This window comes from Schistocerca americana, chromosome 11 (genome assembly GCF_021461395.2).
Source record: "Schistocerca americana isolate TAMUIC-IGC-003095 chromosome 11, iqSchAmer2.1, whole genome shotgun sequence".
In the NCBI taxonomy this organism is placed as follows: domain Eukaryota; kingdom Metazoa; phylum Arthropoda; class Insecta; order Orthoptera; family Acrididae; genus Schistocerca; species Schistocerca americana.
In genome coordinates, this window is record NC_060129.1 from 194,503,059 (window position 1) to 194,521,685 (window position 18,627).

At 38.2% G+C, this 18,627-nt stretch overlaps 1 protein-coding gene across 1 annotated transcript in view; it reads left to right on the forward strand.

The window, feature by feature from the left end:
- The window catches only part of LOC124553582 (basement membrane-specific heparan sulfate proteoglycan core protein), a 799,417-nt gene that overhangs the window by 498,010 nt on the left and 282,780 nt on the right, over window positions 1–18,627 (forward strand). The window contains exons 18-21 of the mRNA XM_047127431.1: window positions 2,552–2,665; window positions 4,597–4,716; window positions 6,061–6,174; window positions 18,438–18,545. Coding sequence (XP_046983387.1) covers window positions 2,552–2,665; window positions 4,597–4,716; window positions 6,061–6,174; window positions 18,438–18,545 — 456 coding nt within the window. The remainder of the gene's footprint in view (window positions 1–2,551; window positions 2,666–4,596; window positions 4,717–6,060; window positions 6,175–18,437; window positions 18,546–18,627) is intronic.

Consider the following 18,627-nt stretch of genomic DNA (forward strand, 5'->3'; position numbering starts at 1 on the left):
GTTAATATTTTTGGTGTGAGATATTTGTTAAATTTCTGTTGTTTGGTGTGTGTTTTCCCTGTCTTTTGGAGGTGAGTGACTCACAGTGTATATTGTAGTGGTGATATGTTGGCTCACATAACAGGCCAAATGGAACCTTGTGTGGAAGAAGGGCAAGCACTAATCATTGTGTGGTTTTCTATGTATCATAATGTAGAAAATGGCAATAACGGTTTCTGATTTGTGGTGTTGTGAAATTACTTACAATTTGTTACACCCACCCTTCTCATCACGACTGATACTTGTGCGTTAACTGAGAAAGGTGTTTTGTGAGCCACATATAATGCAATCTACTATACCACTGGATAAAATAAATGCTCTCCACCCTATATACTTGCACTGAGTGAGGTGACACAGTAGTTAGCACGACGGTTCACTCCTGCGTCTGGTCATCCAAATTTAGGTTTTCTATTATTTTCTTAAATCAGTCAAAACAAATGCGAGATGCTTCCTTTGAAAAGAAATGGCCAATTTCCTTCCCCCATCCTTGACACATTTCCAGCATTTTGTGCCCCATTTTCAATTACCCCATTGTCAATGGGACATTAAACCTTATCCTTAATTTCTTCCTTCCTTACTCATATGCGTTCCAAACCCCTTTTCCTTTTTTAATAGTGTAGCTGTTGTTGATGTACAAACAGACCTGCTACAATGATAATAATTCAATATTTAATGGCTGGAATAAATATCTGGCACAGTGTTTTGTAAAAGAAAGCTCCTCCCTCTTATTAAGGTCAATTCACTCTGGGTGCGACAGAACAGAATGTCAGCACATTCCCACGGTACATATAAAATGACAGTATTCACGTGGTTTTCTGCAGAATGCGATAGGAAGGGTCAGAACAGGATATCACCAGTAAGGATTTATTGAAGAAAATTCTGATGTTGACATTGTTAGAGGAGAGAAAGGGAAGAATGATATCGTCTGCTAACAACAGAAGTTAACCTAAAATCATCACACTTCTCATGTATTGTAGAAGTGGGTTTTGTGTCTGCTTAATCTTTATTACTTGCTTTGTTTTAGTGACATATTATGAAAGTTGCATTAGGACTTGAATATTCTGCCTGCCAGCGTTCTTACACAAATGCCAAATACATGAAGTCAAACAAAATTCAGTTTATATGATAGGTAGATGCAGAAAAGGCCTACACTCTTCACCAAAAATGAACATAAATGAGTTAAACAATTTTCATTAAAAATATATTTTGTAATAGTGGGAAAGTCAGCTCCATTGAAGGAGAAAAATAAAGTTTTTCGATGTTTCCAGAATGTTTTTGATGTTATTTGGCAATCAGAAAAAAAGATGGCCAGAGGATAAAATCAAAAGGCACTTAAAATAAGTGTTGATATTTTAAATTTTTTGGACAACACATTTTCTGACCTTTCAGTTCCGAGTCATTTATAAACTTTTCTATTTGACTTCCATCAAGAACTTCCATTATAAATTTTGTTTTGGCCATTGATAAAGGTGTCAATCCTAGTTTCTTAATTCTGATGTTATATATTGAGTACTTATGCCACGAATGGTAACTCGTAACATTTTCATCATTCCCAAGCAGGCTGAGCAAAGTGATGTTGTGTTGACATTTCATCTGTTGTAAACACTACATCATTTGACAGAGACATTCATGTCCTTTGACATCCAATGTGAATTGATCTTCTTTAAGATGTTCATGAGGAGTGATTGCCAGATATGTGATTTTGCTAATGAGAGCCAGACAAAAAGTATGTGGAGAGTTCTGCCAGTTGTTACATTCTCACAGTTCTGTAAAAGCACAATGGGGTGTCACATCAAAGATAGTAGCCTTAAACAGACTCTGTATTCGATCTGTAAAAGAAATGTAAATCATCCAAATGGAAAGGCACGCGATTAAGTGGGGGAGGAGTTTGAAACATTGCACAGAGAAGAAGAGAATGTGTGGAATTGGACTCTATATACGAATTGACTTACATTTCACGATTCCAAATACAGTAACTGATCCCAGTACATCCCTATGTTTAAAATAGATGCAATGAAAAATGAGCTGTGTATTTGATTTTCTTGGCTTCGACAGACAATTTGACTTCAGTCAGCAGATCGCCACTGCGTGCAGGGAATCAAAGCCAGGGAACGCATCCTCTAAAGACTGTCCCTGAAGATAGTGGCAAAACATTGGCTTTATCAAGAAAACATTTTCTGTTACCTTGTAATAGCTCAGAAATGTTAATAATTGATGTGATAGCTTCATTTTAGGACTCTACGTAAAATAACTGACCCCAATTCATTTTTTTCTTTAAAGTGGGTGCAATGACTCGTCCATGAATTTCTTGGCTCTGAAGGCATTTGCTAGGTATCATTTAATGGAATCGATAATTGATTCAGGCTCCACTTGAGGAGGCATCAGCTACCTGTGAACCACAATCCACACTTCAATCCCAACAGAGACCTCAGCATGTTGAATGTGACTTTTTTTGTGCATTACTGCATTGTCTTGTTTTTTTTTTGTTTGTTCCACTTCACTCACGCAACAGAGTGCACGGCTGAGCAGTTCCGCTGTTCAAATGGCGTATGTATTTCTGATGCGTTCCGCTGTGATGGCTACGCCGACTGCATCGATGGTTCTGACGAGACTGGATGCCCACGGCGTGAGTATTTAAGACTTGTGTGCTGTACCAGGTTCTCTCTCTCTCTCTCTCTCTCTCTCTCTCTCTCTGTGTGTGTGAGTGTGTGTGTGTGTGTGTGTGTGTGTGTGTGTGTGTGTGTTACAAGTTATAGAAGAAATTTTTGGATAATATGTTTTGCAGCTTTAGTTTTTACAAAAAGAAATGCATTTGTGATCAGTCGATAATTTTTCTTTACTTTTATGTGAAACTTCCACAATGTTTTCAGAACAAGAATCAGTTTTAATCAACTCTTGTATCTCAACAGTTCTATTTATATGTTCACAGCCCATTGATACCTCTTGTTATATCTGTATGTCATTCTGAAACATCCCAGTTATTAGTTTCTGTTGTAGTAACATGCAGAAAATGGCGACTTGTTATAAGAAGCAGCTTGGCACAAAGGTTAGCATCAACCTCACATTCAGGAGTAGGGCTGTGCCATCCACGTTTATGTTTCTCGCGATGTTCCAGGAATCAATCAAAGTTAAATGCTGGGGCAGTTCCTTTGAAAGGACGTGGCCCCCTGTAATCCAATCTTTGTCCAATCCAGATTTGAGGCCCATTCTAATGACTTTACAGTTATTTATGTGAAAGATCACAGACTTTTATCAACCTGCACTTCATTTATGTTGGTTAGTGATCCGACAGACATGTTCGATTTTGGGTTATGCGTTCCACCATCAGATGTATCTCGAAACCAATTCCATCAATTCACGAGTAGCTAATAATCACTGGTATAAATACCATTTTCTCACATAGGTAATATCACAAAGTTAGACTCTTCTTCATCTGTAATGTACACTATGAGGAAGCATATTGGATGTCGAGTTCCCTTCCTTCATTTGTGGCTTCACTATCTTGTTTTTCATTTGTAATGTACCACCCTCCCTGTATTTTCTAATTACTGTACTTCAGTGTTCGTAGAAACCAGATTCTAGTTTTCTTGTGAGATGCATTTTAATTGCTTTACTTGCACTAGCTTGTGCCGCATACACTGGAAGATATACGTTACATTATTAGAATGGAAAATCTTTCCATTTGCACACACATAAAAAAGACACTTAATAAATTAATAACAAGATTTATTCCACAGTCATGTATTACAATCACGTCAAACATATAAATTCTCTTTCCAGATCCTTTATACTATATTAACAGGATGTATTTTCAGTTGTATTGTTACAATCTTATTTCCATTGATCTTTTATATAGTTAAATGTATTTAATTATTCATATACATTTATATTACTCAAATTTTCACCTCCTCACAAACGTTATCACTCGCATAATTTTTTTTACTGAAAATAGTTCACACTGATTTATTTGCAAGATCATAGTATTCCTCATTTCATTCTGTGTTTATTTTTGATTCATCGAGCCCTACATTTGCCCAGATTTATTTAATGAATTGTCTTAGTAAACAAATTTATCTATATAAATTTACCTTTTTCTGGCCAATTGACTGTAAAACTATACTTCTTAACAGTGGTTCATACTTTGCAAGTACAGCATTTTGAACTGCATTCAGTTTGGTTGAATTTATATTTCATACTAGCTTTTGATTCCTGTTTACTGAACATTTGAAATTATGATCAAAGTTGATACAGACATTATTTGTTCTCTAAACTGTGGTTTTAGATTTGACACGCATACTAAATTAACCAGTCATTATTCTCAGATCATGGAACACATTCTAAGTGGAATTTATTCCTTGTTTAATGAAAACAAGAATGGAGCGGAACTGTTCAAATGATGAATGTGAGCGTATTGTGTAATTCGCAAGTAGATTGGTATTAAATACTTCATTAATCCCTTGCATCTTGATTGCATCTCATATTGCAGCAGTGAAGAAATTTCACATAAAAAATACAGTGTTCATTCACAGTCGGCTCACCCCTTTGTCATGCCAACAGGTGAGTGTGCCGTATCCGAGTTCAGGTGTCGCGACGGGACGTGCATCCCGCTGGGCCGCCGGTGCGACGGGCGGACGGACTGTTCTGACTTCTCTGACGAATATGACTGTCCATCACCTGGTGAGTGCTATGGCAGTATCGAGTTCTCTTGTCTCGTTAAGTCCTGCCTTTCTTCAAACTATCTTTTACAATGTTGTAGGGTCAGCATTGCCTCACATTTTCCTACACTTCTCTGGAATCTGAGCTGGTGTTTTCTGTTTTTGTTATCTGTTCAGGTAACTGTAAAATCAGGACCCAGAATTGCTGGTCAATGATTTCTTACGTACAGGAGAAATGTCAGTACTACCAATAAGATGGGTATAAAAGTACGTACACTATAGTAGATTTCTGAAATAATAGTTTCTTCCTTCAGAAGAAGGAGAGATGGGTGATTAGGATGAGGAGAAAGAAAGGGCAGGCTCCCAGACTGCAGGTTGTTAGGGACCTATATGTTGTGAGTGGAAGGGGACACAAATGTAGAAAACGAGGGAAGGGGGACCGGAAGAGTAGGAGGATAAAGAAAGTACATTGGTAAGCATTGGGCCAATTTCAGTCCAGAAATTGTAGTGTAACATGTCGCTTTGATAAAGTGATTTCTTGCACAGCATCTACTGACATGATGAATGATGATTTCCACCAGAAAAGCTTTATGTAGGCTAAGTGATGATGAGTTAGTGAAGTATGCTGTTTGGAAGTTTGTTTTCTTTATGCGCCTGTATTCTGGAGTGGATAGGCAGAGTGTATCTGTAAGCCTGGATGACAGTGACACTCTTGCTATGTTTTTTGGTACCTGCTGTTTAGACGGTTTATTCTGCATTGTCGGGTCCAGCCTCGGAGATATGGTATGTGCCATGAAAGAACTTTCATGGCAGTCGCAGTGACGTCATGAGAACAGATGATTTTGCCTGTCAGTTTCCTGTTGGGTGTCATTTGAGTGAGAATGAAAGTCAATTAATATCAAATGAGAGAGAGAGAGAGGGAGACCCTCCTCCCCCTCTCTATTCCTGCTGCCCATCTCACCCCCCACCCCCTCCCCCACCCCCCTTTTCCACCACCTTATACACCCTGCCTTCTGAACATCTTGTTGTGCAGCTGCTGGATCACCTGTCTAAACAACTTCATCACACTATACCACTATCCCCTCCTCACTTTGTGTGTCTTTCCCTACCCTATTGTTCAATCCCGCGTCTGGCCATCCTGAATTAGGTTTTCCGTGATTTCCCTAAATTGGGTTCGTTTGAAAGGGCACGGCCGACTTCCTTCCCCGTCCTTCCCTAACCCGATAAGACTGATGACCTTGCTGTTTGGTCTCCTTCCCCAAACAACTGAACCCTACCCTATCCTCACCCAGGCAATGGCTTATATTCTTTCAAATTGGTGACAATGGTGCCAAATAGCCATGACAAGGATCTTTGTTTGCTGCAGCTCCAACATGCAGTGCTCTCGAATTCACTTGTGGGGATGGTAGCTGTATCGACCGTCGACGCGTCTGTGACGGCCGTCCTGATTGCCGTGACTACTCGGACGAGAGGGACTGTGGTAAGTGAGAGAGAGAAACTTATAAAATAACCTTGCTGGAGGTGACTTTTTGAATGATTTTCTCCTTTCAGTAATTGATAAGAAGAAGAATATTTGTAGATTTGTGACTTTGAGTGTAAATCAGCACATCAGCTCTGTTGAAAGAAACGCCCTCACCAAAAAAAAAAAACCTTAATAACTGCTGTTGCTATGAATAAAAAAATATCCATCTTTCACATACTTTTAATGTGAAAATGAAATGTATCCTTCACCAAACACAAGAAAGGGGATCAAGAATTGTACTTTAGGAATGTTTGGGCATACACGACTTTTATATAAATTCTGTGAACAGGGACATTAAATGTGGTTACCCTTCATCTGGGAGTCATAGACTTTAGAGAGAGCTCTCAACATCTGTCGATTTATTTCATCGAGATGCTGAGAAATCCAATTTTAAAAGACAAGCTGTGCATGTGGTTCCCAATTGACATAACTATTGCCAGCAGTCACAGAGCACGTTTTAATACCCTTAAACTGAGGGAAATGAATTGAAATATGTTGTAATGAATCGTGCCTAATCATCTGTATTTACTGACGACATTATTATATTTGCCTCGCAAGAAGAGGTCCCCAGGGATGGAATGGACTTTTCGAAACCGCCTATGCAGTGATTTAGGTTAGGGTTCCCACATTTCACCTTGGTGGGTCCTCGTTTGTGAGTAATCGACAGAAAACAATTTAAGAATTTATCGTGATGCACTAGACCCTTGAAAATAACTCTGATAGTATAGTGGTTATTTAGTTGGCATTCTGGATCAATCAAGTGCAATTTGTTTCGTTTTTATCAAAATGACTGTCATTATTTTTCGCTATTAATTGGTTTAAATCCAATTATGTTTATTTCTAATCCTTTGTTGCATTGTTTTAACCGTTGTATCAATGCTTTTATGTGCCCTAATTTTTACTTTCTTATGTTCTTTTTTTGTAATCATATTCCAAATGATTTTAAATAAATTCATTTATCCATCATGGTATTTAAATATTTTAAAACTCATCTATTAAATAAGAGAAGACATATAATCTATTTACACTGGCTGTGAAGTCATGTTAAAAATTTGTTGTTCGTTACAAGATGTACATTGTTTGGCTGGTAATCGTCATACAAAACATAAATTCTTCTGCCCCATGGACAAAATAATGCTGATGAAGATTCAAACAAAAGAATGTTTTACAAATAAAACAAAATTCAAGAAAAATGATTAATAAAATTAGAGATTGCAATAATGTGGACAAAAATATAAATTGACAACAAGGAAGTCAATTCAGAGTAAACAAAAAAAATATCTTTAAACCAATTAATTGAACAGAAATAATGAATTCATTTATTTCTATAAAACTGTAAAGAGACGGGATTTGAATCTACAACTTTCAGTGTACCAAACAAGAATTTAACTGGTTCGCTGTGATGTCATTACGAGGTGCTCTTTTGAAGGTACTAGTGAATCGCAATAAATTCTGAAATTTTTTTCCCTGATTACTTGCAAACAAGGACCCATCAGGATGTGGTACCTGGGACCCTAACTTACCATATAGGCAGTTTCAAAAAATTAATCCCATGTCTGGAGTTTGGAAGGTGGCTTGCAAATTAATTCTAACTGTGTACAGTGAACAGGTTGGAAAGAAAGTGATAGAAATTCATTATGAAGTCATACAAAAAGGAGGAGGAGATTTCCAAATTTTAAAGTTTTGTACCTATCTTACATTTGTGTTCTATGTGAAGGACTATGTGCCGTGACAGACATGGATAAACTTGTCATTTTCTGCAGAACCCATTGAGGGTGCCAGTCACTCATACTGATAAAACGTCAGATTATCAATCAAACAACTGATGGCTGGAGAAGCTTGAAACAGTTACCTCCAGGTGGTACATTAAGAGCTGGCTATGAAACGTTCAGTGTTTGCAAAGTGTGAATTTGTTTTAATATTTGATAATGTTTTGCATGGCGAAGAGCTTGGGTATGAATTTAGGAACATATGATAGAGTGTGTTTTACAATCCCTGTTACAAGCTTATAGGGCTTGTAGAGCAGACTTATAGTAGACAGAGCTTTGATAAGGAACTGATATCTGGAAATGTACCATTTGGAAATGAAATAAGTGTGAAGTTTGGATCACTTTCAACCTCCTGCTTTGCACTATGCACACTAACTGAGAAGAGGGCGTTGAGATCAGTCCTTGTTGTAATTGTGATATCACCTACCATTTTTATCCGGCTACAGCAATGGCTATGAGAATTTGATACATTTGCAAATAGGAGGTTTGACTGCGGTGCTCAACAGATGCACTACAGTCTCAACTTTGAAGAGGACATCCTTTGTCACATGAAAGAGGGCTCGAAAATGACCACTTGAAACATTACTTGTGCTGTGGGCTCCTGTAGAGCACCAGGTTAGAGCTCACTGTGACTGTTTTGCACCGTGAAGCAGGAGGTTTTGAAAGTGATCCTGATCTTCAAACCTATTTCATGTCCAAATGCCACATTTCTTGTCAGAGTTCCATGTCAGAATTTTATCAAAAAATTCCATCTACAACCCCTAGAAGTCGTAACAGTAATTGTGCAACATCCTCTATACAGAGTGTATCACAGTCAATAGTAGAAATGGACACGTGTGAAAGTTGTACGATAATGGAAGTAGAAATATTCCAGCAAACATAGGTCCACAAATGAGCTGTTAGTGAGATCATTGTGAATGTGTGGTTACAAGTTGTTGATGTCTTTGGTATGACGTATTGTTGTAGTTAATACAGATGTGTTTGAAATTTATGCTCTATTTCATTGTCTCGGTCACAGATTTATTTATTTTTATGATGACTAGTTTCAATGAAGATTTCATCAATTTATGTAGTCTTGTAAGCAACATGTGGTATCCATATGGAAGAACACGTCACATGTATACGAATATGAATTGCTTACGCAGCTACATAATCTGAAGATGATCATATATACTTAGCTTTTCCATGTTCGCAGGGTACAATTTTGCAACTGTTAGTTCTGTTTATTAAGTCCACGACCAGTTTCGACCTTTTCATTAGGCCATTTTCGAGTGGATATTTTGCTGTAGAAATGCAGTGCGAGCACCATTTAATGTCAAATGACAGTGATGTTGCTTCTGTACGGCATAATATCCACCTGAAAATGGCCCAGTGGAAAGGCCAAAAGCAGTTGTAGACTTAGTAAAATCCTTATTAGGAACTGGAGCAGTTTTTCATTAATTTATTGACTATTGATCGATACTAATTACCATAAAGACCCACGGTTTGGTGATTGTGGTAGATGCGTGATGGGTGACCGGAACAGTTTACTGCTGTTGTAAGGATGTTTTCTAATACACGAGTATGTCCAAGATGGATAGATACAGCAAGGCTTCACCTGACCTCAATTCTCTGTATTTTTCTGTCTGCAGCTGTCTCACTAGTGAAATGTACATCATTCCATTGATGCTGTTGAAGAACTGAAGCAGTGAATTGTGCAGTCTCATAAGTTTTTCGAGGTTATACAGGGGTGTTTGAAATCATTTATAACTGACTGCAGAGATGAGTGCAGTATTGCATCCAAATGCCAAGATAATATGTGGAACTCCTGCTTTAACGGATGTGAGTGATAAATAAATTGTAATGTGTTAAAGGACTATTGTATTCCTTGCTAAGGCAGACTATGTGTGCGTAATTTGAGCACAATTAGGTGGGGACTTGATGGAAAAGTTCACACTTCAAACACATTTGTACTAAATACTGAAGTCAGTGGTGGCTTGTAATCACACATTAGAAATTGTCTCCCAAATGGCTAGTTTGCTGAATCGTGTCTGCTGGAGCATTTCTGATTGTGTTGTCACACATTTTCACCCGTATTTGTTTTCTTTGGTAATTATGATACATCCAACAACACAAGACTAGAAGAGATGGCCAATCCTTTTCACAGGTGAACTAAGCAAAGACACAACAACATGGTCATTAAAATAAGTGGGTATCGATGCTAGTCCAAATAACAGGAATATCGGGACTAGACATGCTTGAGCAGTTTGAAAGCTATATAATGGATCCAAAGATTGTGAATAGACAGGATAGATTATGAGGAGAACTTTAACAGTAAAATGAGATTAATTGAGTTAATTAGGAAAACAAGGCTAAAATTGTATGATAATCTGTTCAGGGTGGCTGAGTAAAGGCTGACAAAATAGATCTGTGAGATAGTTGACAGCAGCTCTAAAGTTTCCAACAAATGGCTCAGGGAGATAAGATAGGATCTGAAGTGGGGTGTATTAAATCAAGTAGATGTCTTAGACCAGACAAAGTGTAGGCCAGTAATAGACCGCTTTAATGGCTTCCTTGATGAACAACAACTGAAGAGGAGAAAGAAGACAAAGGCTGTAAAGGTAGCTCTCAGTAATGAATAATTTTTCATCTCGTGTGGTCACAAATGGCTGCTATCGAGTAAAAAAGAAAAAAAATTCGGTGCATATTTGTTGTAAATATAAACGTGTACTCTCCCTACATTTCTAGTGCAAATACACCTCTGTTGAGACATGTTCCATGTTCTTTTGTAAACTGTCTGTATTCCATATCATTTAAGATATGTAGAGGGATGCAATGTTTCACTTACTGTGTACACACCCGCCCTCCTGCACCTCCCACCTCTCGCATCCCTGCACTCTCCCGTACACGTGCACACGGAGCTAGGAGCACGTGAGGAAGGGGACGAGGACGAGAGCGAGGAGGAAGGTGACGAAGGCAGCGACGAGGAGGCCCCCACCACAAATTGCCTGCCCAACGAGTTTGCGTGTGCCGACGGCTCCACCTGCATCGACGGGGCGCACCGTTGCGACCGAGTCTACGACTGCCGCGACTTCTCGGACGAACAAGACTGCGCCCCCGTCTTCGGTGAATGAGGCACACGCTGCGGACTCTTAGCCCCCTCTTGCATCCTCTTGTTGTACCTGTCTCTTAGTGGTCACGTGTTTCATCCCCCACTGCGTCCCTCTCATTCTAAATGTGCAAAGTCTGGAAAATCTTGCACTGTCCTGTGAACTTGGAGAAGTGGCTTTGTTTGCCATTAGCACTCTACTACTAATTCTAATTTTGAATTTTGTTGCCCCTCGCACCCCCAATGAGGCAGGTGCCAGGATGTCTCCTTCGTAAAGAACACATTCTTATTTTAAAGAACAGAATCATAGAATAACCAAAAGCTGTGTTAATGAGTATTTGTGTACATTCGCAGCCAATTAGTTTCAGTCAAGCAACCATCTTCAAGTAAAAGATTAACAAAACATCAAGCTTGGTGAAGGTTCTTCTGCATTGAATATATGATTTGCAGCATAATTTGTAGCACATCACATATACACATCCATCTAATATCTTAAAACATTTATCATCAGTCGCCAACAGCAAAAACTAACAGACCACTATCATTTAACCGTACTGCTCAGCTGAAGTCTAATGTTTGCGGTATTGTTTTGACATGCGAGCAACCGAAGTGGCATCGGATGGGAAGGGTTGCACTGGGGTGGTAACCACAAAACATTTTACTGACGAAAACTGTGTGTGTTACACTGTGAAGCACCAGTCTGATATTTATCAAACTTTGCACATATCATTTTCTTTGGGCTTTTGTCCCACTTCTGCACAGGGTGCCTTGTTGCTATTGATTTAGCGATGTTAGTGTCAGAGGGTGGCCGGATGCCCTTCGTGTCACCAATCAAACTTTGCACATGTGCTCTCCACATAATATTAAAGTGTTAAATGATGATTTCATTCCATTTGCAACTTATGGTCGTCATTAACATCAGTGTGACCACCAAAACCATAATACACTCTTATTTGTTGTGGACTGGAAGCAAATGGCTGCTGAATATCATCTTAAGGAATTTCTTGCCATGCCTAAAACATATTTCATGTCAGTTCATGAAGATTACAGTAGGGAGTTCGGTATAAAAATATACATCTCCCCATTACATTTGTGATGTGCCCTACGGATGACAAATTAAGGTACAAGGCAGACCAGTCAGGGGTGCAGTGTGGAGTCTTATATTGTCTTTTTGGAATATGACATTTGGCTTCACACGAAGCCTTCCCACATGATGGAGACATTCAGCCCCCCTTCAGCCTTTACCAAATCAGACCTGATATAATATCCTACAGCTCCCCACACCATGATTCCAGCAGTTGGAGGGGCTCGGGTCTCGAGAATTGCTGCTTTCTCTGTCCTTTTATCAGGTCATCAATGGCAGAAGTGAGTCATCTCTGAACACCACAGAGTGCAAATTAATATCCCAGTCGACTCTTGTCCTACACCGTCCAAATACCTGTCACCTGTGGTTTGGTGTAAGTAGTCTCATCGCACCTTCCATTAGTTTGTTCCGAATGGTTCGTGGTGACACTCTGCCTGTAAATCTCTCCTAGATTTCTGGTGTTGTCACCTGTCTGTTTATCACCCAGTCGAACAATGGAGCGATCTTCTAGCAGTGTAGTCCTTTGGGAAGGACCTGTGTCGGTTCTTTTTGGGAAGGATCTGTGTCGATTCTTCTTGCCATGCTGTTGTCCTGAATCCATCTCATCACAACTTTTTCTGCAGGCATTGCACTACAGCCAACTGTGTGCGCTATCCATCGGTACGATGCTCCTGTGGCCATCGTGCCAATGATTTGACCTTTCTCAGAGTCTGAAAGATGGCGATAAAATGCCTTTGCTTGTCCTCTGAGCTTACTGTGTTGTGATCTTCACCTCTCGAGTTTCAGTAATGTTGGGCACACCCGATAGCCGACGCGTGCTTCCACCACTCTTTATCTGTAGGAATGGCCTTTTTCTGTACCCGAAATAAGCTCACATATGGATGAAATTTTAATTGGAATATCTCACAGGTGCAGAAATACCTGGAGTATTAATTTGGTAACGTGATGTTCCATTTCTTGATGTAGCTTCATTTGAAATATAATTTCTAATAAGGCTATTTTCATGTGGTACTTCACTGAGTGATTCAATTAGTAGAACTTCTTTTTGGAGATACTTCCCAAAAATTCCATCCAGCAGCATTATTCATAGGGACCAGACTTTGTGCATTGGAAATTGAGGGCTATCTGTATCCCATACTGTGCTTGGTTATGCTACATAGTCTTACCACTCCTTCCCTGGAAGAGAACGTGCATTGTGGAGCATTTTGTTGCATTTTAGTTGTCACTAGTCCCTGTTTTCCTTGTGTAGTCTTGTTTGGTACTTTTAAACTTTCTTCTGCTGATATCCAAGTTGCCATGTACACTTTCCCCAAACTTCAGAAAACATTATTTTAGATCTTTAGAAAGCGCTACAATGCGAATGAATCTAGACAGTGTGATATGCCTGGAACATATTCAGGAGTTGTGAAGTTGTGTGTGTGACAGTTGGTATTATCTTGTTTGTTTATGTTCAAATCCAGGAAAACATTTAGGGTGTGATTTGGGTAAGTTGTATAATTTTGTAAACTGCCACATCAATAATTCTTTTATGCATGAAACGTGTCAGTCAGCGGCAAATAGTGATATTTTGACTTAATATACTAGATCAGTCTCGTGTCATTTATGAATTGTGTGAGATCTAGTGCATTATTTACTTCTATATGCATCAATTTTTTCATTGTACAATGATTTTTGTAGTTACTGTCATGTCTTGATAGCAAGTTTACGTGTTTCTCGTAAGTTAAGTCCCAGTTTGTTTTGTCCGTTCTTCATATTTACTGCAGCCCCAAAATAGATCGAACAAGAAAGTCTAGCAGTAGACAGAAGGAGAAAATTTAGCAGTGCTTGCATCTTTCATAGCATTTTACCCTGTGCTCTTCATTCCTTACATCAGTGCATCTCCATAGGAAACTGATTCTCTGTGACAACAATCTATAATTAGAAGCATGCTTTAGATGCATGAAGTGCATCACATTGTAGACATCTAAATTTTTTTCATGTTTTAATCCAGCCATCATTTTTTACAATTACTGTGAAAGAAGTCTGTGAGATACTTCGTGAAACATCATCTTTTCTTCTGTAACATTTTCATTGTATGTGTATGAACCAATGAATGCCAAGCATGAACAATTTCTGACGAGTGAAATAACTTAATAAAGGTTTATTAAAAAAGATGGACCCAGTTTACTGAATTTTTATTTCATGAAATACAAATTGGATGTAAATAATCTGTAAACTGTTGGAAAAACGAGAATAAACAGTGTCAGTTACCATTGCCAGAATGGTCACACCAACTGACAGCCAGTTCACACTGGTTGTTAATACAATTACTACCATGCAGTGTTGATGCAAGTCATAAAAAAAGATGCTCATATAGCTAAAGTCTGCAGACCTTAAATCAGATTTGTGACACTTGTACTTTTCAAATAGCATGGGAGAAGACCTCCTGGATCTTATTTTCTGTCAGAGTTCTCCCGATCTCACACCGAGCAAGTTTTTTCTAGTGGGAGGGAATGTAAAAGAGACACTTTACATTCCACCTGTACTGACACGTTTGGCCAACCCACAAATTATATCACATCGTGGTAACTCAGTAACGTGAGAGATGGTTCTTTGTGTGCAGGTCGAGTGCAGCTATTACTTCGATCTTTGCTCTGCAGGAGGGTAGCCTCACAGTGATCATTTTAATCTAAATTTGTAATCTTTAAAATCTACTGTATTCATCTGTAAACATTATCATATCTACTGGTATATTTCATTAAATATAAATTATTAAAATTGGGTCCATTTTTTAAAAAGTCTATATTTAAGTACCTGTACTAAAAGTGTACACTGATATTCATTGCAGTTGGTACGTAAAATTAAATATGGATTTCTCTTAGTAATTGTGGTCCGTAAATTTATAGTGATATAGGTATGGCCAGCACATAACCGTAAGGAGGCAAAATTCTAGAATTCCCTGCCAGTAGAAACATGCAAATGTAGGAAGAAAAGAGTACAGGCTTTTGTAATTATTAGCTCCTGCCTCAAGGAGGAAGAATGAAAAAACAAAATGACATGTGGTGGGATCTGTGACAGATAACTAACAAGGTGTGGTCCCCCGAGGGGAAGATCAACTTTTTGAAAACTCCTGTATGATAGTGTAGGCTAGGCTTCTGCAGCCATTCACCCAAGTGACCCTTGTTTACATGTAATCAATGAAAAAGAATTATTTGTGATGCTCTGGGGGCAGTGGTAGTCAACCTGGCCCCTGCTGCCCACTAATAGGCTTTTGAACCTTCGTGGTGGGCAGCAGATGGTAGGCATTTTAAAAATGTTTTTGTTAGATTTCCTTAAAATTTTGACATAAACTATTTGGTAGGTCATTATTATTATTTTCTTTAATTTCCTGTAACTGCTGTATAAATTTTTTTAAGTAAAGTAATGTTACTTCCCCAATTTATGAACCACTATTAATGTGGAACTGGTGGCTGGGTAGAAAATTTTAGTACTAACAGAGGTACAAAAGTAGTTGGTAGGTAAATAAGACTGGTTACCCCTGCTCTAGAGCCTAAAAATAATGCTGTTATCGAGAGTGGCAGTTTAGCGTAGGGGTTAAAGGCACTTTTCTGAAATGCTGAAAGATGTGCGTTTGAATCACATCAGGCACTTCCCAGTTTTCATTTTTAAATCTTTATTAAAATGACTTTGATCATTATTTTTATTGAGTTACTTGGTTTAAATGTAATTTTTTTATTTATGGTCCTTTTCTGCATCATTTTAATCATCATATTAACTTTTTATTTGCTCTCTTGTTTTCTTCTTATCATCCTTTTTTTCATTTTGGGATCTTTCAATTACTTTTATCTGTCTGTCACAAAATTTCAATGTTTGAAAATGTCAGTCTGGTGGATAAAAAAACAAAATACAAAATTACCTATTTATAGGCACTGTGGAATGGTGTCAGACGTGTTTAGTATTACAAGATGTCCCTTTTTGGAAGGTAATCAGCATACAGGGATTTAAAACATAAATCTGTATTGCTCTGTAGACAAAAAGTGTACTGATGAAGATTTAAGTGGAAGATGGAATTTTAACTAAAATTATGTTAGAGCAAAATGAGTAACATAAATAATGAAGTCAGTAACATGGAGGAAAGTATAAAATGATAAAACAAGAAATTATATTAATGTTAGTACATAAAAATATTTACAGTCACATGGGCGGAGATTCCAAATGAAAAACTAATGATAGGGGAAAAAAATGAGAGGAAATAAAGGTGTTAAAATGATGTGGCAGAGGTTTAGAAATAAAAAAAAGCCTTTAAACTCAGCTATTGAATAAAAATAATTATCAAAGTCTGTTCGATAAAGATTAAAAGAAAAATTATAAAGCATGTGGTGGTATTGGAACCCACAACCTCCAACACACCAGAAATGAACCACTACTGTATGCTACTAGTAGAGTACTCACAAGTGGAAGCCCTCTTGGGTGAACGGCTTTGTAAAGCAGCATGAAGACACTGTACTTGCATTTGGGAGGACAGTGGTTCAAATCCTCATACAGCCGTTCACATTTAGGCTTTCTGCAGTTTTCCTATATCGATTAAAGTGTTTGCTGGCTTGGTTCCTTTCAGACGATGCCAACTATTATTTCCTTCCCCTTACTCTGACCACAGGCTACATCTTCAATGAACTCGTTAATTGGACCTTAAACCCTAATCTTTCCGTCTCAACCTGTTGTTTCTCACCTTTCCCAATTTCTCGTTCTGTTTTTCTTGAGGAAGTGACAAAACATACTGAAATATGGGGTAGGTTTTCCTACTTTTATATGTGTCTATTAACAGTGCTTGGAATTTTACCTCCTGAAATTAAGTACTTTCCAGTTTTTATGTCACATTATAATTTTAAAGTTTTCTTAAGCAAATTTTCGTTTAGTGCTTCCTAACATCTCCCCCCCCCCCCTCCCCCGCCCCAACACACACACACACACACACACACACACACACACACACACACACACACACACATCCGTGATAAGCATTATTGTCATCTGCAGTCTTTGAACAGACCTCTGATGGTATTATCAAGGAAGCTGAACTACATTTGAGGGCAAAATGCTGGAAAGCAATATGTTTCGTGAACTAGGGTCGCTAAGACTGACAAGGGTACTTTACAAACAGGCCCCCTTCAATTTTCTTCATAATTGTAGGATTTGAAAGTCAGTGTCCAGGCCTCAGCTTCCTAAAGCAATATGACACAATTCTTAAAAACATTTGAAGAAATCTGCTTTGATAGTTTGCGGTCACTGTTAAGTATAAAACTAGAAAACATATTGAGCAATTTAATACAGCTATATGCAGCTGAGTGTGTAGCATTAAAATGTTGTAATCATAAATTCTCGCTGGTACCAATTTTTTAAATGTATTTTGGTAAATTAAAAATGGGCAGCACACGGTGGAAAGAAGTTCGAAGGGACATGGACAGACTTTGAATTACTCACAAGATATTGAGAAACAACTGCCACTCGGAAAGAAATTGAGATTCAGTGGTTTCCACGAAAGCCCCCAGAAGAGGCACAGAGCCACACGGGCAGAAAAAAGATGAGAGAAACATTGATAAATGAATGGAGAAATGTGGAAAAAAAAGAAAGTAGAAAATGTTGAAATAACTATAGTCTGTAGTAGGTCGTATGTAAAAAGGAGAAGAAGAATATTGTTTGATAACACTTTGTTTTTTATGTAATATTTCACATACTTGCATCAAATTCTAATTTACTGTGAATATTTTCATTTTCATGCAATTAGTGTTTTATTTTTAAAGCATGTCATTTTATTTTTTAAAAAAATTATGTTTCTATATTTGTTACTTAACATTTCACTTTGATAATGGATATAGAATTCAAATGAAAGTAAAGAAAGTTAAAGTTATTGTTAGCGAGGATTGAACCAGGCACTTCGTGATTGCAGTTCATTTCACTACAGGCGGCTTTATTAGATTGCTTGGAATGTTATGTGCTTAAACATTGCTCTGAAATCTTGAAAGTCAATTTATTTTGTATGTTTTCGAGAACTGTGTCATACTGTTTTGGGAAATCCCGCAGGATTGAAGAAAATGGGAAAGGGTCAATCCATTAAGTCCCCTTGCAGGAAACATTTTTCTCTCTGCAGGAATGAATGTCACCAGTTGTGAATTTTTAGATGCATTACATTATTCCTACAGCTGTTAGTTTCCATGTTTTTATACTCACTGTGCCTTGATTTTTGTGCTCAACGGTAGTGTGCTCATAATTCCCCATCATTTATTCACTGTCTTTCCAACAGCTTGCAGGCCGGGAGAGTTCCGCTGCCGCGACGGACAGTGCGTGCCTGACTACCAACGGTGTGACGGAGTGACGCAGTGCCGTGACAGCAGTGACGAATATGGATGTCGTGAGTATTCACTGATGACCCTGATTTTTGTACAGCTGCTGCTACCATAAATTTGATGATCACCGCTTGTCAGAAAACATAT